This window comes from Dipodomys ordii, unplaced genomic scaffold (assembly GCF_000151885.1).
Source record: "Dipodomys ordii isolate 6190 unplaced genomic scaffold, Dord_2.0 Scaffold66, whole genome shotgun sequence".
Lineage (NCBI taxonomy): Eukaryota > Metazoa > Chordata > Mammalia > Rodentia > Heteromyidae > Dipodomys > Dipodomys ordii.
This window is the reverse complement of record NW_012267282.1, coordinates 5,376,259-5,401,326: the sequence shown is the minus strand read 5'-3', so window position 1 is coordinate 5,401,326 and position 25,068 is coordinate 5,376,259. Positions and strand designations below refer to the sequence as shown.

Below are 25,068 nucleotides of genomic sequence, written 5' to 3'. Positions count from 1 at the left end.
AGTGGCGCTGTGGCTCAAGTGGTAGAGCGCTAGCCTTGAGCTGAAGAGCTGAGGGACAGCGCCCAGGCCCAGAGTTCAGGCCCCAGGACCGGACCCAAAAAAAAAAAAAAAAAAGAATTTCACGGCCTTTCCTGAGCTGGCTTTGAACCGAGATCCTCAGCTCTCAGCCTCCTGAGTAGCTTGCATTACAGGCGTGGTACCCAGCATGGTTATTTTTTTGAAGGGACACAGGTTTGTTAGTTTTGTTTTTTGTTTTTAAGTCTTTCACTTTGATGATAATGCTTCTGGAGTGATATTCTCTTAAGAGTTGCAGAGTTTGTACAGGAATGGGTGAACCATTCCTTACTTACAAAGAAACGTAACTTAGAACAAAAGTAATGCTACATGGTGCATAAGACAGATTTATCACAACTTGTATTTAATCCTGTGTGTATCATTCAATCTGATTTTAGCTCAGATGACTGGCAGTTCTATCTGACTTATTTCGATTCTGTCTTTCGACTGATTGAAGAGGCCTGGACCCCTCCCGCTGAAGGTGAACAGTAAGTCATCTTTCCTGAATTACAAGAGCACTTTCAAATAGGTTTTTTTTTTTTTTTTTTTTTTAGCAGAAGCTAATTGAATTGTCTGAACTGTAAAATCCTTTCAAAGTAAGATTTTTTTTCTCTCATTTTTTTTCCCTCTGTTTTAGAGATGATTTATTTAACTTCTCTATTGATGATACTTGTTTTTTTATTACTTTTTTCTTATTATAGATAATACTATAATAAACAGAAATGGGATTTTTTTTGGGGGGGGTCCAGTCATGGGGCCTGAACTCTGGGCCTGGGCGTTGTCCCTCAGCTCTTCAGCTCAAGGCTAGCGCTCTACCACTTGAGCCACAGCGCCACTTTCGGCTTTTTTCTTTTTTGCTTGTGTGGTGCTGAGGAATCGAACCCAGGGCCTCAGGCATGCAGGGCAAGCGTTCTACCAACTGAGCCACCTTCCCAGCCCAGAAATGGGATATTTTAAAAATAATGAATGCAGGAATAATGTTTAAGCTAGGAATTACAGTAGAGGAGATCTAAAATAGCAGTTGTGGATTTAAGATAGCTTTGAAGGCTGGGAATGTGGCTTAGTAGTAGAGTGCGTTCCTAGCATGCATGAAAATCTGGTTTGATTCCTTAGTACCACATACACAGAAAAAGCTGGAAGTGGTTCTGTGGCTCAAGTGGTAGAGGACTACCCTTGAGCAAAAGAAGCTCAGGGACAGTGGTCAAGCCCTGAGTAACTCTGAGGCAGTGTTGTTGACATTTGGGTTTAATCCCTATCATTGGACAAACAAAAATGATACCAAATATGAACCCGTCTTGCCCTCTTACCCACAAAGAAAACAATGAATTCCACTTGGCTTTAACCTTTTGGAAGGATGGTAGAGGTAATAAAATACCTTTTTTAATGTGTTTGTACCCAGCTCTTTAGAAGGAGAAGTACATTATTCAGCAGAAGAGGCTGTGAAGTTTATAGAAGACCGGATAACAGAGGAGTCCAGAGGCTCTCGCCATCTCCGAGGACCACATCTGGCTAAACTGGAGCTGATTAGGCGTTTACGAAGTCAAGGGTGTAATGATGAGTACAAGCTGGGTAAGAAGTGGTACAGTGTTTGTGGACCCTGGAGCAGGCATAGGGATGTCCTCAGTGCCTCTGATTCCAGTGATGGTGAAGTGTAGCAATCTGAAGTCATCTGAAAGTGTTCACTGGAAAATGGATCATATACTGTTCTTTTTTTTTTTTTTTTTTTTGGGGTCTGGTCATGGGGCCTGAACTCTGGGCCTGGGCGCTGTCCCTCAGCTCTTCAGCTCAAGGCTAGTGCTCTACCACTTGAGCCACAGGGCCACTTCCGGCTTTTTTCTTTTTGCTCATGTGGTGCTGAGGAATCGAACCCAGGGTCTCAGGCATGCAAGGCAAGCGCTCTACCACTGAGCCACCTTTCCAGCCCCGATGTACTATTCTTTTTTATTTTTTGGTGGTACTGGGGTTTACACTTAAAGCATGTTTTCTTTTTTCTTTTGCTGGTCCTGGGGCTCGAACTCAAGGCCTGGGCGCTGACCCTGAGCCTCTTCATGCTCAAAGCTAGTGCTCTACCACTTGAGCCACAGTGAGACGAGACTTCCAGCTTTTTTGATAGTTTATGGGAGGTAAGAGTCTCCTGGGGACTTTTCTGCCTAGGCTGGCTTTGAACCATAATCCTTAGATATCAGCCTCCTTAGGAGCTAGGATTATGGGCATGAGCCACCAGCATCTGGCTTGCAGCATCTGGCTTAAAAAACCTATTTTCTATGCAAACATTCCAGCTCTCTTTGCTTTAGGTTATGTTTTCGATAAGGTATGGCAATTTTGTAAGTGCTAGCCTTGGACAATATAATACCCCCATCTACAGCCTGTGTAGCTGTATTCATAGGCATGTAGCACCACATTCAGCTTTTTAGTTGAGATGAGGTTTGTAAACTTTTTGCAGTCTGGCTTCCAACTCTGGTCTTCCCAGTCTCCTGTCTATTGAGTAGCTGGACTTCTAAGTGTGTATCACAATATTGGCCTGAAGAATCACTTACAAAGATAATCCTTACTTAATACAGCTTGTTTAAATATTATTATTTCTTCCTGTTTTTATCAATGCTTTTGCTAACCCAATAAGAAAGTCAAATCAGCTTCCAGGAGAACTTGCTGGTTTTATGAAATGGATGAAAGCTTTAGAAAAGTTATTTTCACCAAAACTATTAACTCTTGACAAAAGAATATTGGAGGTCTGAGGATAGAGTTCAGTGATAGAGCGTTTGCCTGCTACTTCAGCAGATTCTGGGTTTACTTCTAGCACATGAAGGAAAAGTAAAGGGATATTGGGTAGAATTAGCGCAGTTAGCAGCTGACCAGAAAGTATAAATTTGTGAAGATAATAGCACAGGGACAAAAGAATGGTAGAGTATTAATGGAGACCCTTAGGAAATTTGATGGAACCTTAAATGTTCTGGTACAGTGGTTCTTATAGTCATCACAAATCAGAAGTGAAGGAATTGTTGCTACTTTTCAGTGTTGTGAATGCCTTCCCTAAGGTAACTGTCGCATAGTTTCAATTAAATTCTGGCATTCACTAAACTTAGGTAATAAATAGTCATTTTTTTCAGTATTCTTTTGAAAAAGAGAGCCCCAAAGAAACTTAAAAAACTTCATTATCACTGAACGTTTGGTCCTTTTTAGGGCTGGTCCACATGTGTTCCGGTGGCCACTTGTCCTGTGATAATGCGCCTGCAGTGTGTGTCATCTGTCCTGTGGTCTCCACCTATTTTATTATCTAATTAGGGTTCTTGGCCGTTCATCCTAAAATTCAGTGCTCTTTTTCTGTCATTCTCTTTGTAGCTTATTCATAGCCAGTGTTTAGTTCTGTGTTGGCTTCCTCTTTGGGGCTACATTATTAGACCTCACTGGATATACTAGCTACAGAACTGGAGGCTTACTTTCTTTGCAAACTGAACATGAATGTCTGTGGATCTGTCTTGATACCTGTTTTATTTCCTAGCTCCCTCTTCCACTCACCAGCTTATATCTTACAAATGTGCTGGTATGGGTATTAGCCTGATCTTCACATTTGTTGAATAGCTATGATGTCATGTCTTCTTTTCCTTGGAAGTGCTGGTGTTTGAACTCAGGACTTCATGCTTGTTGGGTAGATGCTTTTCCATTTGGAGCCTGCTAGCCCCTTTTTTACATTGATGATGATGATGATGATGATTTTTCAGTCATGGGGCTTAAACTCTGGGCTTCAGCTCTTCAGCTCAAGGCTTGCACTCTACCACTTGAGACACAGTGCCACTTGTGGTTTTCTGGTAGTTAATAGGAGATTAAGAGTCTTACAGAGACTTTGCTGCCCAGGCTGGCTTTGAACCTGGGTCCTCAGCTCTCAGCCTCCTGAGTAGCTAAGATTACAGGCATGAGCCACCAGTGCCTGGCCTGGTTAATATTTTTATTATTACTGTTTTTTGTACTGATCATGGAGCTTGAATTCAGAACCTGGCATTGTCCCGAGCTTTTTTTTTTTTTTTTCCTTCAAGGCTAATGCTGTACCATTTGAGCCATAGCTCTATGCTGACTTTTTGGTGGTTAATTGGAGCTAAAAGTCTTATGGACTTTTCCTGCTTCCACTGGATGAGAAATCTGATCCTCGAATCACCTCCTGAGTAGCTAGGATTATAGGCATGAGCCATAGGAGCCTGGCTTCCCTGAGGTGTTTTTTTTGTTTTTTTTTTTAAGTCATGGGACTTGATTCAGGGCCTGGGCACTGTCCCTGAGCTCCTTTTGCTCAAGGCTAGCACTCTACCACTTTGAGCCACAGCACTACTTTGAGTTTTCTGGTAGTTAATTGTAGATAAGAGTCTCATAGACTTTTCTGCCTGGGTTGGCTTTGAAGCGTGATCCTCAGATATCAGCCTCCTGAGTAGCTAGGATATAGACATGAGCCATCAGCGTGTTCTACCACTTTGAAGCACAGTTCTACTTCTAGCTTTTTTGGTAATTGGAGTTAAAGAGTCTCAAGGACTTTCCTGTCTTTGCTGGCTTCAAACCGTAGTTATAGGCATGAACCACCAGCACTCAGCAAAATGAATGCTATAAAATAAAACTCATTTGATTTAGAAATTGCTAAAGTTTATGGATAATTTAGTGACTTTCTTCTCTCCCTTTTAGGAGACCCGGAAGAATTGATGTTCCAGTATTTTAAAATGTTTGGAGATAAACCGTGTTGTTTTACAGACCTTAAAGTGTTTGTTGACCTATTGCCAGCTACACAGTGTACAAAAGTAAGTACCTTTCAGAATTTTGTTGATGAAAACTAGGTTAAGCATTTGGGATTCCTTTCCTTAATGTGTGGGAACAGCAAACATGAGGTACATGGTGAGTTCGCTGGTCAGCTAAGTACTCTGAGTGCTATCACATCAAAGGCACAGTTTCTCTTCAAGGCAAATTATAGTGGGAATGAACACCTGGAAGGTGATTGGAATCTTTTTTAAAAATTACTCTTTCTGGTGATATTGGGGATCCAACTCAGGGTTTTGTGCTTGCAAGGCAGGCTTTCTGCCACTGGAGCCACACACCCCCGTATCAGGACTTTTGCTTACTAGGCTCTGTCACTTGAGACTTACCCCCATTATATCATTTCATTCTGGGATAACTGGAGATTTTTGTGTTAGTTGGAGATGAGACTCAAGTGCAAGCAAAGCAGAACAGTACCTGAGCTCAGGACCTGTACCCCCAGCAAATTTATTTGTAAATCACTGGGCATAGTGGCTCAACACCAATAATCCTCCCTACTCAGGAGGCTGAGATAAGGAGGATGGAGGTTAGAAGTCAGCTTTGGTCAGAAAGTTCTAGAAACTCACCTCAACCAATAAAAACTGAGTGTGTTGGTGCATGAATGTTCTCTGCACTGAGGGAAGTATAAATGAGAAGATTTAGGCTAAGTCAACCTGGGCAAAAATATGAGACCCTATTCAAGAAACAATGCAAGCAAAAGGGCTGAAGGCATGGATCATGTGGTAGCAAGCACAAAGCCCCTGAGTTCATAACCCAAATACTGTCCACAAAATAACTTATTGTAAATGCAGTTTACGGTGTGTGTGCGCCAGTCCTGGGGCTTGAACTCAGAGCCTGGGCCTTCTCTCTGGGCTTTTTTCTCAAGAGTAGTGTTCTACCACTTGAGCCACAGCTCCACATCTGGCTTTTCTCATGTATATTTAGAGTCTCATGGATGTTCTGCCTGGGCTGGCTATGAATCTCGATCCCTAAATCTCAGCCTCCTGAGTAGCTAGAATTATAGGCGTGAGCCACTGATGCCTGGCTACTTTTTTTTTTTTTTAAGTCTTCCTTATAGTACCTTTTCATTACTCTAGTACATACTCAAGATGTCACAACTTGTGACACATGTTTATGGTGTTTTTGATTTCTGTAGTAAGGGCACAGGTCATAGTTTTTATGGTGTTTTTGATTTCTGTAGTAAGGGCACAGGTCATAGTTTTGGACAGCCGTGAAGGAATGGGCTGGTCTCACCTGAGTCACAGCATTGGTGTTGCCCTGACATCTTTTTTTTTTTTTTCCTCGGGACTTGGGTTGAACTTAGCCTGGGTGCTGTCTGGTCCCTGAGCTGCTTTTGCTAGAAGGCTAGCCTTCTACCACTTGAACTATAGCGCCAGCGCCACTTCTGGCTTTTTCTGTGTATGTGGTACTGAGGAATGGAACCCAGGGCTTCATGCATGCTAGGCAAACACTCTACCACTGAGCCACCTTCCCAGCCCAACTCCTGACATCTTTATAAGCTGTTAGTAGATGGAAAATGGTGTATTAAATCTGGAATTTATGTTTTTTTGTTTCTGACAGCTTTATCCAGACCATTCCTATTTGTGGAGTTACAGTTTGAGATTTGTATTCCTTTTTTTCTCATTCTGCAGTTCATTAATCAGTTACTTGGAGTCGTTCCTTTGTCGACACCCACAGAAGATGATAAGCTTGCACTGCCTGCTGACATCCGAGCTCTGCAGCAGCATTTGTGTGTGGTGCAGCTGACGAGGTTACTCGGTTTGTACCACACTATGGATAAAAATCAGAAACTGAGTGTGGTCAGAGAACTGATGTTAAGGTACCAGCATGGACTAGAATTTGGTGAGTAGCCTTGTGTGATGTGCAGTATTTGCCTGACCTGTTCATGCTTCCAAGTCAGCTGTTTGGTCAGCCATCACCACATGTCTCATTGTACTTGCTAAGGAGCACATTTTATTGGGTGGGGATACTGCCCACACTGGGAGCTTAAGATCATTATAATTGGGAGTATAGCTCCTGCTATATGGAGCTTTATATGAATTGCATAGTTGATGATTGTCATATTTGGGGAGATATAGGCTTTAATATTCTCTATAGTTAAGAAAAGGAATATTACACACACACACACATTTCTTTTTCCCAGGGCTTGAACTCAGGGCCTGAGCACTGTCCCTGAGCTTCTTTTGATCAAGGCTAACACTCTACCACGTAAGCCATTATATATATATATATATATATAAATAAACTTTTAATTTTTATTTTTTTGTCGTTCATGGGGCTTGAACTCTGGGCCTGGGTGCTCTCCCTCAGCTGTTCAGCTCAAGGTTAGCACTTTACCATTTGAGCCACAGCACCACTTCTGGTTTTCTGGAGTCTCAAGGTCTTTCCTGCCTGGGCTGGCTTTGAACTGCAATTCTCGGATCTCAGTTTCTTGAGTAGCTAGGATTACAGGCATGAACCACTGGCGCCTGGCCTGTGAGACTCTTATCTCCAGAGAACTATTCAGAAAAAGCCAAAAGTGGTGCTGTGGCCTAAGTGGTAGAGCACTACAGAGACATTTGGGCAGAATCCAGGACCTAAGTTCAAGCCCCAGGACTGGTAGAAAAAAAAATAGATGAAGTAAGGTGTATGATATTAATATAGTTATTTATATATGGGCCTTGATTCTTTACCTAAAAACCTTTTGAAACTTTCACATTGGGTCCAGGCTAAATACTGTGTGTTCTCTTGCGTTCTCTCTGGTCTAGCTGAGTATAATCTTTTCATTCATGACCCAGAGTGCACAGAACTAGGAATTGAAGTCAGAGCCTCACATATGCGAGGCAAAACTCTACCACATAGCTGCTTCCCCAGCCCTTATGCATTTCTTCTGGTACTCAGCCTGTTTGTGTTTCCTTTTCCCTTTCCTCTTCTCATCACATTTCTTCCTTTAAAAACTTTTGGGGTGGGGGCTGGGAAGGTGGCTCAGTGGTAGAGTGCTTGGCCTTGCATGTATGAGGCCCTGGGTTCAATTCCTCAGCAAAACCAGAAGTGGCACTGTGGCTCAAGTGGTAGGGTGCTAACCTTGAGCTGAAGAGCTGAGGGACAGTGCCCAGGCCCAGAGTTCAGGCCCCACACCGACAAACAAAAAAAAAAATCTTTTGGGTGGGCGTCTGGTGGCTCATGCCTGTAATTTTAGCCATGCTGGACGTTGAGATTTGAGGATCAAGGTTTGAAGCTTGGGCAGGAAAGTTCATGAGACTCTTAGTTCTAAACACCAAAAGTCCAAAAGTGGAACTGTGTCTTCTGCGGTAGAGTGCCAGCCTTGAGCAAAACAGAACAGCTCAGAAATAGCTCCAGGATTGGTGTGCGCACGCGCACACACGCACGCACGCACGCACGCACACACACACACAGAAAACAAAAAACCTCCTTTGGGACAGTAATAAATGAACAAATGTTACACACACACACACACACACAAAACAAAAAAACCTCCTTTGGGACAGTAATAAATGAACAAATGTTACTTTTTTTAAATTCCTCATAGGAAAATCCTGTTTGAAAACAGAATTGCAATTTTCTGACTATTACTGTCTCCTTGCTGTCCACGTGCTCATTGATGTATGGAGAGAAACAGGTGAGTCTGATGATTTCAATGTTACTTTTGTTTTTGTTTTTTTGTCCTTTGGATTGAACTATTTGCAATATGCTTTGCCAGCTGTTACATCATTATCTTCGGTTTTGTCCTGGGGCTTGAACTCAGGGACTGGGCGCTCTCCCTAGGCTTTTGTGCTCAAGGCTAGTTAGTGCTCTACCACTTTGAGCCACAGCTCCATTTCTGGCTTTTTGGTAGTTAAAGAGTCTCATGGACTTTCCTGCCTCAGCTGGCTTTGAACCTCCATTTTTAGATCAGCCTGGATTACAGGTGTGAGCCACCAGAACTCAGTTCTGATTCCTTGTTTTTAATGACTGTAAGTACTGGATTCTCTCCTTAGGATGTAACTCAAGAATTGCTTCATGCTTTTAGGTCTTTCTTGTACTCTTCAGTGGCTCTAATAAAGGAATCAAGACTTAAATTTATCCTGCTACCTGTAATCAGGATGATTTTAAATTCATACATCTCTAGTTTGTTTCCAGGTGTGTTTGAATAATACAAAGCTATGATAATGGCAATATGATAAGTAGATGGAACAGAACGGGCCTATTTACTTAAGACAGTTTTATATACACAGATGTACATTTTTTGGAGTAAGTTCTAATTTGTTTGTTTATTTATTATTTTTTGTGCCAGTCCTGGGCTTGAACTCAGGGCCTGAACTTTTTCACTTAAGGCTACCACTCTACCACTTGAGCCACAGCTCCACTTCTGGCTTTTTGGTGGTTAATTGGTGATTAAAAATTTCACAGACTTTCCTACCTGGGCTGGCTTCAAAGCACATTATTCAGATCTTAGCCTCTTAAGTAGCCAGGACTGTAGTCTTGAGCCCACCGGTGCCCAGCAACTCTTGAGTTTTTTGTAGAGGGCATATTTAAGAATTAGCTTAACAATTGAGGGGTTATTAGGGAAATTTCCTATTTCAGTTCACAGGTTTATAACTAAAATTGATTACTTGCTACCTAAAATTATTTGTGGAGTACTTAAGGGAGGTGATGGTATCAAAGGGTTTTCTTTATTTGTTTTGAGAAACTCTGCTGTCAAGATCAGGGGATAATGATCTACTCTGGTTTTAGGTGATGAGACTGCGGTGTGGCAGGCCGTGACTTTGCTGGAAGAAGGGTTAGCCCACAGCCCTTCCAACGCTCAGTTCAAATTGCTGCTTGTTCGAATCTACTGTATGCTGGGTGCATTTGAACCGGTGGTGGATCTTTACTCCAGCCTCGATGCTAAACATATCCAGCATGATACCATTGGGTTGGTAGTATATACTCTGAGTAATGGGCAGGCAGCCACCTCAGCAAGGCAATGTAGGATTCTGACTAGATTTGAGCAGTACAACTGCTCATGATGTTAATTTAGCACCTACTATGACTTGTTGCAGATCATTTATCACCCAGGATTTTATGATAATTTAAAAATTTGCATTTATTAAATGGTCACGTTTTTTTCCTCCAAGGACAGCATCCAGCTACATACAGTTTCTTTTTGATGCTAATGATTAAACCCAGGGCCTTTTAATGCTATGTGTGCTGACAAGCTATTATGTATTCGGGGGGGGGGGTGTCTTGAACTCTGAGCCTTGGTGCTGTCCCTAAGAGCTTTTTATTCAAGGTTAGTATGCTACCACTTGAACCACAGCATCACTTCTGGCTTTTTCTGTGATTAATTGGAGATAAGAGACTCATGGATTTTCTTGCCTGGGCAGACTTCTAATGTGAACCTCAGATCTCAGTCTCCTGAGTAGCTAGGATTATAGGTGTGAGCCACCTGTGCCTGACTCAAACTATATGTATTTTGAACCTTCTTTTTTTGTGTGCCAGTACTGGGGCTTTTGCTCTTGCTTGGCTTTTTCCCTCATGGTTTGACTCTGTTCCTCAACCTACTTCTAGTTCAGACTTTTTTTTTGGGTCGGGTCGTGGGGCCTGAACTCTGGGCCTGGGCGCTGTCCCTCAGCTCTTCAGCTCAAGGCTAGCGCTCTACCACTTGAGCCACAGCGCCACTTAGGGCTTTTTTCTTTTTGCTTATGTGGTGGTGAGGAATCGAACCCAGGGCCTCATGCATGCAAGGCAAGTGCTCTACCACTGAGCCACCTTCCCAGCCCCTAGTTTAGACTTTTTGCTGGTTAATTGGAAGGTAAGAGTCTCTCAGCTTTGTCTGCCTTGATCTGCAGATCTCAGCCTCCTGAGTAGCTAGGATTCACAAATGTGAACCACCAGTACTTGGCTTCATATCTTATTGTTTTGATGGTACTAAGGTTTAAACTAGGGCCTTGTTAGGCAGGCAGTCTTTTATTTGAGCGATGTTGCCAGCCTTATTGGAGTAGTGATTTTTTTGCTTGGATTTTCCTGGATCATGATTCTTCGTATTTATGCTTCATAAATAGCTAGGATAGCTGGAATGACAGACATGCACCACAATGTCTAGCTTTTGCTGGTTGAGATGAAGTCTTGTGAACTTTTTGCCTGGGTTGGTCTTCAACCTTGATCCTGTTGATCTTAGCCTTGAGTAGCCAGGAGTACACACTTGAGCCACTCTATCCAGCAGCACATTATTTTGAAGTCTTCTTTCTCATTGAGATAGAGATATGTACTTTATAATCCTGAGATATCCTTTTATATGTATACATACATACATACATATTTGTTTTGTGTGTATACTATATACATACATATTTGTGTTTATGTCACACACATAATACACATATACTTCTTATTGAGACATCCTTTCAGATTTGGGTTTTGGCTATTATTACTTGAGGTCATTTAATGTCCCTTACAGTGATGTTTAAGAAGTCAGCATTAGCCAGGCACCAGTGTCTAATGCCTATAATCCTAGCTGCTCAGGGGGCTGAGATCTGAGAATCACAGTTTGGAGCCAGCCGGAGCAGAAAAGTTTTCAGGAGACTCTTTATCACCACTCAGAAAGCATAAGTGGGTGTGTGGCTCAAAAGTGGTAGAGCACTAGCTTTGACCAAAAAATAGCTCAGGGACAGCCCCTACTCCCTGATTCAAGCCCTATAGCTGATGGGGGCGGAAGTGGGGAAAAGACAGCATTATGTTTTCTTACAAGTTTTGTGTTCTATTCATTATTGAGGAAAAGAAAGTATAGCAGGGAACTTTAGGTTTCCCATAAAGCCAAATGAACTTTGATTTTTATTTTTTAATTTATTTCTGTGTATTAGTTTATTTTGGTTGGGGACCTTGCATAGTATGCCTTGCCATAGTAATTTGAAGCATGTATTTGCCACCAGAGTTAGAAAATGTGTGTTTTTTTTCTTTTCTCTCAATCTAGTTATCTTTTGACCCGGTACGCCGCATCCCTAGGTCAGTACGCTGCTGCCTCCCAGTCCTGTAACTTCGCACTCAGGTTTTTCCACTCCAACCAGAAAGATGTAAGTAAAAAGCCATTTCTTCTGTTGACTGACATGGTTTCAAAGTTCACTACCTTGTGTCTCGAGGACACGTGCTACGGCTCCCTGCTGTAGTACTGTCAGGTGTCCTTAGGCTAGGTCCTTCGGAAAGAGGTAGACTTAATTATGTATGTTGAAATGTGGATATGTTCAATGGAGTCCTTGGAAAGTCACACTGAAAACGGATATTTAACAGACTAAGAAGTGTTTCGCCTCTCAGATGTGTCTTTGAGAGCCTTTCTCTAAGGCTATAGTGTAGCCCAGAAGCTTGGAGCCTGGGATGCTGTGGAATTGTCTGCTAGCGCCTTGTTCCTGTTACCTTAATTTGTGAAGTTCACTGTGCTCTGTGCCAATGGTGCATGCAGTTAGAATTAGAGGTAATGTATGTAGGATTATGAAGCTGATCAGTTGAAGGACTTTTAAGAAACTTTGGTCAATTGTATTTTGTATGTAGTAGTAACTGAGAGCTTCTTTGTGCCATAATTCTAGGATGGGACTTGCACTGTAGGTTTACTGCAAGCCAACTTGGGCGCCAAGTTGGGTTAAGTGGAGGTTTTGGGGGAAAAATAATAATGCTGTCAGTCAGCTACCCTTGGTCTAGCTACACAAGAAGTAGGGTAGAGAGTAGGCATGTCTTCGGTGAGGTCACTGCCAGCTTGGTTTTCACATCTCCTGCCTGGAAGTTGGGGGTGCTGGATATTTGCCCATAGCTTTCCATTCTTATGTTCTCTCTGCAGCTGAGGAATTTACCTTCTGGAGATCTTCTTGGAAGCATTCTTGAATTTTTAAAAATGCTTTTTAACTATAAAAGCCATGGCTGTTTTACTTGCCATCGGGTTTTTCAGTGGAGTGTATTACATGGAAGGCAGTGCAGAAGCATTGCTAAATACAGATTCCTTGTTCCCAGTTTCTTGTGGTTATGTTCTAACAGACTTTAGGGCCTGGCCTCCATGAGTGGAGCGGCAAAGGAGAGCTTGAGGCATGTAGGAGACAGGGCCTCTCAGACCCTTCTCCCTGTTACTTGGTGACTGATAGCTGATCAGACACAGCTTCTGACTAGAGAGAATAGGAAGTGCATATCAGCCCCTGAGCACAAGGCTTGACCTTGAGGCGGGTTGGTGTCCCTTACAACATTGGGTCTGTAAATCTCTTCATGTAGGTGGGTGGCTGAGGCTGAGTTTTCACTCCTGTCCAGTGTCTGTGCTTGCCTTCTTAGGTTTTCAAGGAATTTCATTTGTTGAAAATCAAAAGAAGTAGTTTCATCAAATCTCATGATTTTGGCTTTCCTTCTGCGTTTATGAGGAGGTTAAAAATACATTTGATTTACTTGCGTGGTGTGTGCACGCTAGTTTTGGGGATTGAACTCAGGGCCTTGAGCTCTTGCTAGGTTTTTTGACCTTTTTTGCTTATGGTTGATACTCTACCACTTGGGTCATGCTTCCATTTCCAGCTGATTAATGAAGAGTGAAGGCTGTGTCTGCCTGAGCCAACCCTCCGACCTCAGCCTTTTGAGTAGCTAGGATTACAGGTGTAAGCCTCTGATGCCTCCTTCAGTGGTAGATTTTCCTATCCAAAAAATGACTGAAATGTTTGTACTTATATTGTACTTGTATTCATAAAGGTTATTGTTTAGGGTCTGATGTCCATGCACTTTGCTATTTTTTAGAGTAACCAGGGTTCATTTCAGGACTTTCTCCGGGATCTAAGTAGCCTCACCGGTAAATAAGTTGTAGATTACGGACACCATACTCCACTCAAAAGTCTTTACAGTGCCTGTGGCTTCTGGGTTTGCCTGCAGTTCCCGTGGGGGCCGTCCTCTCCCATAGCGGCACTTCCCCAATTCCTTGTCTGGCTCTGCAGCGGTACTTTGCTGCTGTGTTTAAGGAGGACTATCTAAATGACACAAGCGGGGAGTTACACTGCCTGGTCTTTTTTTGAAACGAATATATGTTTTTTCCTAAAGTGGTATTTCATGGACCACTCAGAAATAAAACTGCCCCTATGCTTGGCGAAGGATGGGTTTTCTCCTTTAACCATAGCATATTTTGGAGCTGGAGTTTATAAATGTGCTTGGAATTGCAAAAATCATATATCTTATTTCGATTACTCAATCAAATATTCCCAGTTTTTTTCCAGTTGTAACTCCCTATTGCAAGAGCTGGTAATAAAGCTTGCGCTGTTTTCTAAGCCCAGGGGCTGTAGGATTGACTAACTTACTGGCCTCCGCTTGATGGGGCATTTCACTGTCCTCCATCAAGCTAGAAGGTGCAGTTGAGCTTTTTTCAGATAGTCCTTCTTTAAACATACAGGATCACAAGTAATCTTTTTAATTTTCTTGTGTCCGTCCGTCTTTAATTTCTCCAGATACTGCAGGCAAACAGCTCGCCGAGGTGTCCCATGGGGGTTTAAAAGCCGCATCGAATGCAGTTGAATTAGCAGCGCCCGCGGCGCAATCCCGCGGCCTGAAATGAACCCTGCGAGGCTGTGTATCAGAGGGTATGTTGTTGACTATTGGCCTATTTTCCTACTTGGCAAATTACTCAGACACAATAGAGCTGGGGGTCGAGCTGACAAGCTGAGGCTATGTAAAAGGCCAGCTTTTCTAGAAAGGATCTTTGTTGGGGAAAGTTTTGAGCTAAATCTTTTTCTTGGCCAAAAAGGTGACCACTGTCTTCTGATCCTGATGGCATAGGCCCATTTCCGTGAACTGTTCTTCCCTGAGCGTGCCTTTGATGTTGCCAGGATTCCCATGGAAATTCCCATTGACAATTCTTTATCTTGCCTCTGTTCTGTACCATTTCATATGTATCCATTTTTAATCTCGATTAAAATGCATGTGGCGAGTGTTCCTTTTACTTGGAAATCTCAAGCAGAGATCTTAGGTAGTCTGGATGGATAGAAAGTTGGTTGTGGAAGGAAGTCTTTGTCAGAACGGATTCTGACATGAGTTTTTATGAGTCTTTGTTTAGTGTCTTCTATCCTGAAAGAATGCAAATCTGCCCTGTGTGTCTGGTGCTGTGTTCAGACAGAAAGAAACAGAGATCAGCCTTTTTTTTGAAGGAAATTCGTTTTCACTCTGGGTGGGGTGTGGCTGTATTATTCTGGCATCCTTGGAATCTTTGTATAAAAATGTAGATTATTGTGGTGCAGACAGACATGGAGTAAATCCCTTCCAGAATGGCACAATGGGCCTTTTGACTGATACCATCAGTCCTACTGCACTGAGAGGCAGGATTGCCCAGAATCTGTGAGGTGCTAGCCATTGGGCCACTGTGGTTGGGAACACTAAGAAAAGGGACAGTTGACTCAGCTACTAAAGGAAGAAAAATACTATTTTTTAAAGCTCGGTGACCAAGACCTTTAAAGATCAGATTCAAAGCCTTACTTTTAGCCACAAGTATTGTGTTTTTACTGACCAAAAATAGAAGCTTTGCTTACATTGTCTGACTTGTGAAATATTTACACGAAGGTGATATCTTTCCTTCTTAGACCTCAGAATATATCATTCAAGCTTACAAATATGGTGCATTTGAGAAGATCCCAGAGTTTATCGCTTTTAGGAACAGGCTGAATAATTCTCTTCATTTTGCACAAGTCCGTACTGAACGGATGCTGTTAGACCTTCTACTTGAAGCAAATATGTAAGTATTTCATAAGGAACTTACAGTCACAGAAGCTAAGGGGTTAGATCTGATGCTCCAAGCCACTGTGGGTATCATTGCCATTTAAATTGAGGGAAAATGGGGTGGGAGTAAGAGTGTGGAAACGGAACCACAGACTCTTGAGCCTGTCGTGAAGAACCGTGGAGCAGTTACACCTCGCACAGAGCTGACGTTCTGTGGTCCTCATGTCCTGGCCCATATATACTCACCAGGTTCCCTCTTCTACAAGCAGGGCTCTCAGAAGTTAGTGCTGGTCTTTGTCTTGGTTGGACTTAAGGAGTATTTCTCTTGCTGTGTTGTATTTTATTTTATGTGAGCCTTACTCCTTAGCTTCTTTTCCTCTTCCCCCTTTTTTCTTTGTAATGGAAAAAAGTCCTAATTTTTCATGACTGCTTTGTTATGGAAATAAAACATAATTATCTTTATTACAGATCAAGCAGCTTAGCAGAAAGTATAAAATCAATGAATCTTAGGCCAGAAGAAGATGACATTCCATGGGAAGATTTGCGAGACAACAGAGACCTAAATGTTTTTTTCAGCTGGGATCCAAAAGACAGGTAACTGGAACTCAACCTCAAGAATTCAACCTCAAGAATTAGTTTTGAAAGAATCAGGATGGATCTAAGATTTACATGAAAAAATGAATAAAAGTCTCCTTTTGATGTAAATGTGGTATGTTGTTGGGATCAGAAAATGTAAGTAAAGCCACATGAAGAAGATAATGTCTCACCCTATATTAGGACTGTGGCAAATCTAAAGGTTAAATGTATTTCACAGCTCAGATCAGAATAAATTCCAGATGGATTAATAGGCTCAACGCCAATTTTTAAGCAATGGCTGTTGTTATTGGAATTCGGTAGCTATCTTACTCTATTTTTTTTTTGGGTGGGGGGGTACCAGTACCAAGATTGAACTCAGGGTCTGGGTGCTCTCCTTTAGCTTTTTTGCTCAAAACTGTAGCTCTACTGGTAAGAACTTTTTTTTTTTCTTGGTCGGTCATGGGGCTTGAACTCTAGGCCTGAGTGCTGTCCCTCAGCTTTTCAGCTCAAGGCTAGTACTCTCCACTTGAGCCACAGTTCCACTTCCGGTTTTCTGGTGGTTTTTATTAGAGATAAGAGTTTCATGGCCTTTCCTTCCGGGCTGGCTTTGAACCCCTCAACCTCCTGAGTAGCTAAGATTACAGGCGTGAACCACTGGTGCCTGGATTTTTTTTTTTTTTTGGTGGGGGGCAAGTCCTGGGGCTTGAACTCAGGGCCTGGGCTCTAACCTTGAGCCTCTATCATGTAGTATTTTAAACATCAGAGAAAAAGATCTTAAGAGAAAGAATGAATGACTCATTAGGTAGGTTATCATGCCCATTTTATTGACAGTGAAATTAATGAGAATCAGTAGTTTCTCTGCTTGTCTAAAATCAGTCAGACAGTAAATGAAAGTTGAGAGACCATTCAGAGGCATCTTGGTGAAAGTGATATTGAAAGGTTTGAAGGCAACAGGTTAGAATAAAACAGATGTTTCTGTTTAAGGGATGTTTCTGAAGAACATAAGAGACTTTCCTTGGAAGAAGAGACCCTGTGGTTAAGGATCCGCTCCCTCACATTAAGGCTTATTAGTGGACTTCCCAGCCTCAACCACCCCATGGAGCCAAAGAACTCTGAGAAAAGTGCTGAGAATGGTGTGTCCTCCCGGATTGATATTCTCCGCTTGCTCCTTCAGCAGCTGGAGGTAGCTGTGGAAATGGGAAAGCGATTCATTGAGAAGGAAATTCAGGTATCAATATATATTTGCTATTTACAGTAGTTACACTCAGACTGTCTTTTAAAAGATAGGACTTTGAGTTGTTTTTTTGTTTTTTTTTGTTTTTGGTTGGTTGTGGGACTTGAGCTCTGCGCCTGGGCATTGTCCCTCAAGCCCTCACCACTTGAGCCACAGCGCCACTTCTGGTTTTCTGGTGATTTATTGGAGATAAGAGTCTCAGTCTGGGCTGGCTTTGAACCTGGCTTCTCAGATCTCAGCCTCCTGAGTAGCTAGGATTACAGGCGTGAGCCACCAGGGCCCGGGCAGATTGAGTTTTACCTAATAGTTTATAGTGTCTTCTTAATTTGCATGGATTAAAGGACAGCATTGTTTCTCATTTCAGTATCCTTTCCTTGGTCCTGTACCCACCAGAATGAGTGGATTCTTTAATTCTGGCTGTTCCCAATGCCAGATAAGTTCCTTTTATCTCATTAATGATATTTATGAGCTGGATACCAATGGTTTAGGTAAGTATACACAAATATACTTTCTTGTTGTTTTTTTGCCAGTGAAAACCTAGTAATGAATAAAATTTAAGTTTTCACATTTAGAAACAGGTGCAATAGATAGATGCAAGGTGGAAGTTGTTCTGGAAATATCTGACAGGTTTCAAAGCGCTACGTGAGAGGTCATCTCTGTGTTAAAGTTGTGTTAGATCTAAAAGGGGAAGAGCTTCTAGGTACTTCTAGATACTCTTTTTTTTTTTTTTTTCTTGGGGCCGGTTGTGGGGCCTGAACTCTGGGCTGGGCGCTGTCCCTCAGCTCTTCAGCTCAAGGCTAGCGCTCTACCACTGGAGCTACAGCGCCACTTCCGGCTTTTTTCTTTTTGCTTATGTGGTGCTGAGGAATCGAACCCAGGGCCTCATGCATGCAAGGGAAGCGCTCTACCACTGAGCCACTTTCCCAGCCCCTGTCCCTGAACTTTCTTGCTCAAGGCTAGTGCCCTACCACTTTGAGCCACAACAGCACCTGCAGTTTTCGGGTAGTTAATTGGAGATAACAGTCTTTCAGACTTTCTTGTGAGGGCTGGCTTTGAATTGTGATCCTCAGATCACAGCTTCCTGAGTAGCTAAAATTCACAGGCATGCGCCACTGGTGCCGACTTGTTTGTATTTTTTTTCCCCTAATTGCATATGGTTTGTAGATTCTACAAGCCTAACAGGTTTAAAGTACCCCAATCACATGGATTTCAAATCGTTTTACACAATTTTACATGCTCCTTTGGCAGAAAGGTCATTAGGTGGTACCTATTTTTTTTTGGTCGATTGTGGGGCCTGAACTCTGGGCCTGAGCATGCTATCCCTCAGCTCTTCAGCTCAAAACTAGCATTCTACCACTTGCCACTGCACCACTTTCAGCTTTTTCTGTTTATGTGGTGCTGAGGAATCAAACCTAGGTCCTCATGAATGCAAGGCAAGCACTCTACCACTGAACCACCTTCCCAGCCCTGGTACCTTTCTTTTTCTTTTCCTTTCCCTCTGTCATTTTCTGCCCTCCCCATCCCCACCATGAATAATGGAATTTAGATGTCTTGTTCTTAGTGATAAAGAAGGTCCTTGCTCATGATTTGTTCCCAGATGTTGATCTTTCTGCTTTATGTTATTTGAAAATCTGAAAAGGGCTATTTTTTTCCCCCCAATTCTAGAGGATACAGTGGAGATACAGGAGCGAGTAGAGAATAGTCTTAAGTATTTACTAGAACAGTTAAAAGGTAAGTAACCCATGTATTCCTGAATTGTCTATGGATATTAGCAATAGGTTTGTTGTTGTTGTTCTTGGGCCGTTACTGGACTTAAACTCAGCCTTGTGCTCTCTTGCTTTTTTGCCTATGGCTGGTGCTCTTAACACTTGAGCCTTTTTTCCATCCAGTCTGGTATTTTGCTAATTAATTAAAAATAAGAATCTTTGGATTTGTTCTCAGTAGTACCCTCTTGAGTAGTTAGGATTATTTCTTACATTTATAATCATAACTGAAATTCATGTATTGGGATATTTGGATACTTGATTATTGCTTTGGAATTTAATTTCTAGGAATGAAATTGTTTAGAATTCTAGATCTGTAAGGGCTTTTCTTCTCAAACCATCTTTTACTTTATTGCTCAGATGAAGCATGTCTGAAAAATTAAAAGATAGTCAAGAGTACAGCATCAGACATGGCATGCTGTAAAGAGGTGTTTGCACAGTGTACTCTTGGTTATTCAGTCCTTAGTGACACAAGTTCTTACATGTCATTCACTCAGTCTTAAAGTTAATGTGTCCATGACATACCTGAAATGTCTTAGCTAATGTCTAGCCCTAGTATATATAAATTTTAAGGCAGTTATTTATATGTGAAGACTATAGACCTGTAATGAATGTGGTTTTTGGTTTCTTTTTTTTTTTTTTGTCTGTTATGGGACTTGAACTCAGGGTCTGGGAACTGACTCTAAGCTTTTTTAAACTCAAGGCTAGCACTCTACCACTTTGAGCCATAGCATGATTTCTTGTTTTCTGAATAGTTAATTGGAAATAGGAGTCTCCTATCCAGACTAGCTTCCAACTACGATCCTTGGATCTCAGCCTCCTGAGTAGCTAGGATTAAAGGTGTGAGCCACCAGCGCTGAGCCCAACATGTTTTTTTATTGAAAACTACATTCTGATGTTTGATTTAAGTTGAAAAGTGAGATTAAAGGAAATAAAAAGCTTTTTTTTTTTTTAAGAAACAGCTGCTTTGTGGAGAGTTAATTTTATTTATTTTTTTTGGGGGGGGGAGGAGTCCGGTTGTGGGGCCTGAACTCGGGGGCCTGGACGCTGTCCCTCAGCTCTTCAGCTCAAGGCTAGTGCTCTATCACTTGAGCCACAGCGCCACTTGCGGCTTTTTTCTTTTTGCTTATGTGGTGCTGAGGAATCGAACCCAGGACCTCATGCATGCAAGGCAAGCACTCTACCACTGAGCCACCTTCCCAGCCCAGTTTAAATAAATTTCTAAATGAATTCCTTTTACAAATCTTAATATTTCATTCAGGTTAGTAGGTAGAACTTTAAAGTTGCTTTGTTCATCTCAGATTCTCCAGAATTATTCTTAAGTCTAGCTGTTTTCTCTCTGTTATCCTTTCTTTTTTTCTTTTTCTTTTCTTTTTTTTTTTTTTTTTTGGGTCCGGTCATGGGGCCTGAACTCTGGGCCTGGGCGCTGTCCCTCAGCTCTTCAGCTCAAGGCTAACGCTCTACCACTTGAGCCACAGCGCCACTTCCGGCTTTTTTCTTTTTGCTTATGTGGTGCTGAGGAATCGAACCCAGGGCCTCTGGCATGCAAGGCATGTGCTCTACCACTGAGCCACCTTCCCAGCCCCAATCTCTATTATCCTTTCTGACTCTCTTAGATGTAGTTTAAGGAAATCATTCCAGCTTTTTTAAATTGTTTGCTGTTTACTGAGATACTCTGCAGTATAAAGGAATCTATGGGTTAGTATAGAAGGCACTTGTAGATGGAAAGCTCTTAGCTCACATCTACAGCCCCCATCCCCATCCTTTTGCTGTATTTGTTAAATCAGGAGTTCTTAGTTGATATTTAATTGTTTAGCTTATGTTAATTATACAGCGGGGGATATCACTGTTATATTTGCACAGATGTGCTTTTTAGAAAAGGTCTTACTACACAGCCCAGGCTGGCTTCAAATTCATGATCATTTTATTTCATGCTATAACTATATGTGCTAAACTTCCAAGTGCTAAAACTGTAGGTTTCCATCACCGTTCTTGACAGTAGAACTTTTTTTTAAATGAGAAGGACCTTGTCATCCAGTATCTTTCCAGTATCCTATTCCTTTTTTTCATTTGTTTTCTTTCCCCCTTTTAGCGTGTAATTTCCTGAAGGCAGTATATACTATTCTAGTGACTAGCACGTGGTGACTGCCTAAGAGATAGGTAGTAAGCAAATAACTAGTAACTACACATACATGTACATATAAACACCGTAACATAGGAAGAGACATCCAAATGATCAATACAGGGAGAGATACTTCCTGTTCCTCCGTAAGGTGTGTAGGTAAGATAGTATCTTACCTGGTAAGTGTTTGCAGAGAGCCATAAGAACCTTTGGATTCCATGCCTAGGAATTTGGACTTTTACTGTGTGAGTAGAGAGTTGTAGAACCCCTCTTCTATAGGAATGCTAAAGAAAACCAGAGTGGAGTGGAGGGTGGCTTCGAGCTGGGCAGCCAGTAGAAAGGATAAAGTGTTAGGCTATTACACTAGTCTGAGTAGATAGAGGCCTGGTGACTTTGGTTTTTTGGTTGCTGAAAGAACAACTTAAAAGGAGGAACAATTTTTTCGGCTCACAGTTTCAGAAGTTTCAGCTTGTGGCTGTGGGCTTCTGTGGGGCAGAGTATGGTGGTGGTAGTCACACTAGAGGAGGCTGCTCATCTATACGGCCAGGAAGCAGAGAGGCAGAAAGGGTAGGGACAGTAGAGTAGGATGCTCTTCCCATTCAGCAGCCAAGAATCAGTGAGAAAGAGAGGGAGACAGGAAGAGGTGGGACAAGTATACAGACCCTCACAGACCTGTTTTCCTGCCAGCACTGCCAGCTAGATTTTTTAAGCCTTTAACCCATGAGCTATTTTAGGGAACGCCTCACATGCAACCCTTAACACCTAGATCAACATGTGATTATAGAAAAGAGAGTGGAAATTGAGAACGGAAATGGAAAAGATACGTAAATAAGTACCAGTTAGAATTTGTTTAATCCTTTGCCTTTAACTGCCTGATAGATAATCTTGAGTATAATCTTTAATTGATGAATTTGCAAATTTTCCTCTTTCAGACTATTTCTATTATCCTTTGGGTATCCAGTTACTGTGAGAGCATCCTGCGACCGTTCAAACTAAATTTACAAAAAAAGAAAAAGAAGAAAAAAGAAACTAGCATCATCATGGTAGTATCAGAAAATTAAGTCACAATCTCATTGCAGGCTGCCTGCCTTTTCTCTCTCTTCCTCCATGTTGTATAAGTCTTAAGGATCTTATAGGCATTCTTTCTCCAAGAGAGAGAGAGAAAGAGAAAGCAAGAGTGCTCATGTGTGTGTGCGTCTCGGGTTTGAACTCGGCCTTTGTGTGCCAGGCAAGCAGTCTATCACTTGAGCCATGCCCCCAGCCTTTTTATTTTCATTTTTTTTTTTTTTTTGTCGGTCGTGGGGCTTGAACTCTGGGCCTGGGCGCTGTCCCTCAGCTCTTCAGCTCAAGGCGAGTGCTCTACCACTTGAGTTACAGCGCCACTTCCAGTTTTCTGGTGGTTTATTGGAGATAGGAGTCTCACGGTCTCTCCTGCCTGGGCTGGCTTTGAACTGCGATCCTCATATCTCAGCCTCCCGAGTAGCTAGGATTACAGGCGTGAGCCACCAGCGCCCGGCTTATTTTCATTATTTTTCAAGAAGTGTCTTTGCCAGGGCTGGCCTCCATCTTATTTGTTTCCTACACCGCTGGGCCCACAGTTGCATATTATACCTCTCACGTGCATCACTGTGCCTGGCTGTGCTGTGTTGCTGTATTTCTGGCTTTGGTTTTTTGTTTTTGCCAATCATAGGGCTTGAGTTCAGAGCCTGGACACTGTCCCTGAGCCCCTCTGTGCTCAAGGCTAGCATTCTACCACTTGAGCCACAGCGCCACTTCCATCTTTTTCTGTTTATGTGGTACTGAGGATTGGAACCCAGGGCTTCATGGATGCTAGGCAAGCAGTCTGCCACTGAGCCACATTCCCAGCCCTATTTCTGTTGTTAACAGCATTGAGTACTGGTATAATGAAGTTAGTACACATTGTGTAATGTAAACTCTGGAAATGTTTGATAATCTTTTAGCTCCCCTTTAATCTTTTTAATCCCAGCCGCCTGTCTTCACCAGTTTCCAAGACTATGTTACTGGACTTCAGACTTTAATCTCCAATGTTGTGGATCATGTTAAAGGGCTTGAAGCACATCTAATTGCACTTAAGCTTGAAGAACTTATTTTAGAAGATACTTCATTCTCTCTGGTAAGAGATATAGAAAACCAGCAATATTTTTCAGTGTATATATTTAAATGTTGCCTTTTATCACAAGGAAAAAGTATTCTTTCCTTTGAAGACTGGAGACTAGAAGGTAATTTGGCAGTAGTTTTTTTGGGGGGAGCTTGGTGTAGGGAAGTAGTTCCTTTTTTTTGGTGGGTAGTCAGGCTTTGGACTCAGGGCCTGGGCACTGTCCCTGAGCCCTTTTCTCAAGGCTAACACTACCACTTTTGAGCCACATGACACTTTGGGTTTTCTTCTGATTGGAGATAAGAGAATCATGGACTTTTCTGCCTGGCTTGGACTCTGTCCCTGAGCTTCTCTTTACTCAAGTGCTCTACCACTTGAGCCACAGCATCACTTCTGCTTTTCTGTGTAGTTTATGGGGAGATGACTTTCCTGCCCCAGCTGGCTTTGAACCATGATCTTCAGATCTCAGCCTCCTAGTAGCCAGGATTATAGGCATGAGCCACTTGCATCCGGCTTGAGCTTGTTTGTTTTTGTTTTACCCTTTGACATAGAAAATTCCTGTTCGAATGGCACTTGCAGTGAGTTGTTATCTGAGGAATTCTAACTTGTGAGAATGAATTTTGAGCGAGACTGCTTATTTTTTGACTGTCTTTGTAGGAAGAAAGAAAGGTTTCAAAGACTGTTCAAGGGAAGGTGAGAAGCAGTTACCTGCACTCACTCCTGGAGACAGGGGAGCTGCTGAAAAAAAGACTTGAGACCACAAAGAAGCTAAAGATTTAAGAAGGTAATCCACAGGCCTTGATGACAACAGCTGAAAACGATGAAACCATCTTCCCAGCAAAAGCCACACTAGTTGACCATCGTTTTAATCCAGAACTTCCTCATAAAATGCATGGACTTTGATCGTGAATTAATTTTTTGAGGTATTAAATATGTACAACTGATTAAATTATTGTATATAAAGCAGAAGCAGGAGCCCTGAAGTGGGTTCGACAACTTTTTATACATGTTCATATGTATGTGGCAGCAACAAGAGAACCCCCCCCCCCTCTTCTTCCCTCCTATCACCAGACACATCTCGGGGGAGGTGGTGTTCTACAAAAGCAGCAATGGAACTGAGGTGTAGAGCATCCACTTTGAAGCAGCTGAGCTGTCCTTCCATACTGACAGTAGGAGTTTTGCTCTGTTCCTTGAGCTGTGAGGCAGAAGGCAGTAGAGGAGGCAAGATTGGGATGGAGCCCTCCCACAGCTGCAGTCTCATTCCGAGGCTTCTCAACTCCCAACTCCCAACTCCCACGGAAGCCATGGCAGGTCCACTGAGGGCCTCACAGGAGGCTTGCAATTAGAGCCTGCCATTGAAAGCACCCGTCAAGATGACCACAGGTGCTCGTCTTCAGTCTAATAATCTTGATAGCCAAGACATCCCCTGTCCTAGCTTCTTTGAGAGTTAAGTCTCAGGGAGACAGGAAAAGCTGTTAATTTCCAGCTGTTTTGAGAAAGCAGTACAGGTCACTTCATAAGCCTCCTGGAGTCATCCATTTAGCGAAGATGAGAATCACTAGGCTAATGAGAAGGTGTATATAACTTACGTGGTGAGTCAGATACTTAATTCCATTGGTTTTGTGAGTCATCTGTTGCAGGTGGTTCTTATATGTGTGTATATATGCTTGAAAATAAGATATACTTTTTTAGTGTTTTTAAGTCTGGGATTTGGGAAGGAAGGAATTGTATATTATGGATT

General features: G+C 42.2%; 1 protein-coding gene across 1 annotated transcript in view; it reads left to right on the top strand.

Moving 5' to 3' along the window:
- Positions 1-24,312, top strand: part of Naa25 (N(alpha)-acetyltransferase 25, NatB auxiliary subunit) — a 44,898-nt gene extending 20,586 nt beyond the window's left edge. The window contains exons 9-23 of the mRNA XM_013023097.1: positions 453-542; positions 1,454-1,623; positions 4,717-4,829; positions 6,474-6,684; positions 8,372-8,461; positions 9,556-9,736; positions 11,774-11,873; positions 15,381-15,532; positions 15,985-16,110; positions 17,077-17,320; positions 17,691-17,814; positions 18,992-19,057; positions 22,112-22,254; positions 23,199-23,345; positions 23,985-24,312. Of these exons, the coding sequence (XP_012878551.1) occupies positions 453-542; positions 1,454-1,623; positions 4,717-4,829; positions 6,474-6,684; positions 8,372-8,461; positions 9,556-9,736; positions 11,774-11,873; positions 15,381-15,532; positions 15,985-16,110; positions 17,077-17,320; positions 17,691-17,814; positions 18,992-19,057; positions 22,112-22,254; positions 23,199-23,345; positions 23,985-24,107 (2,080 nt within the window). The 3' untranslated portion in view covers positions 24,108-24,312. The remainder of the gene's footprint in view (positions 1-452; positions 543-1,453; positions 1,624-4,716; positions 4,830-6,473; positions 6,685-8,371; positions 8,462-9,555; positions 9,737-11,773; positions 11,874-15,380; positions 15,533-15,984; positions 16,111-17,076; positions 17,321-17,690; positions 17,815-18,991; positions 19,058-22,111; positions 22,255-23,198; positions 23,346-23,984) is intronic.
- Positions 24,313-25,068: the final 756 nt, after the last annotated feature.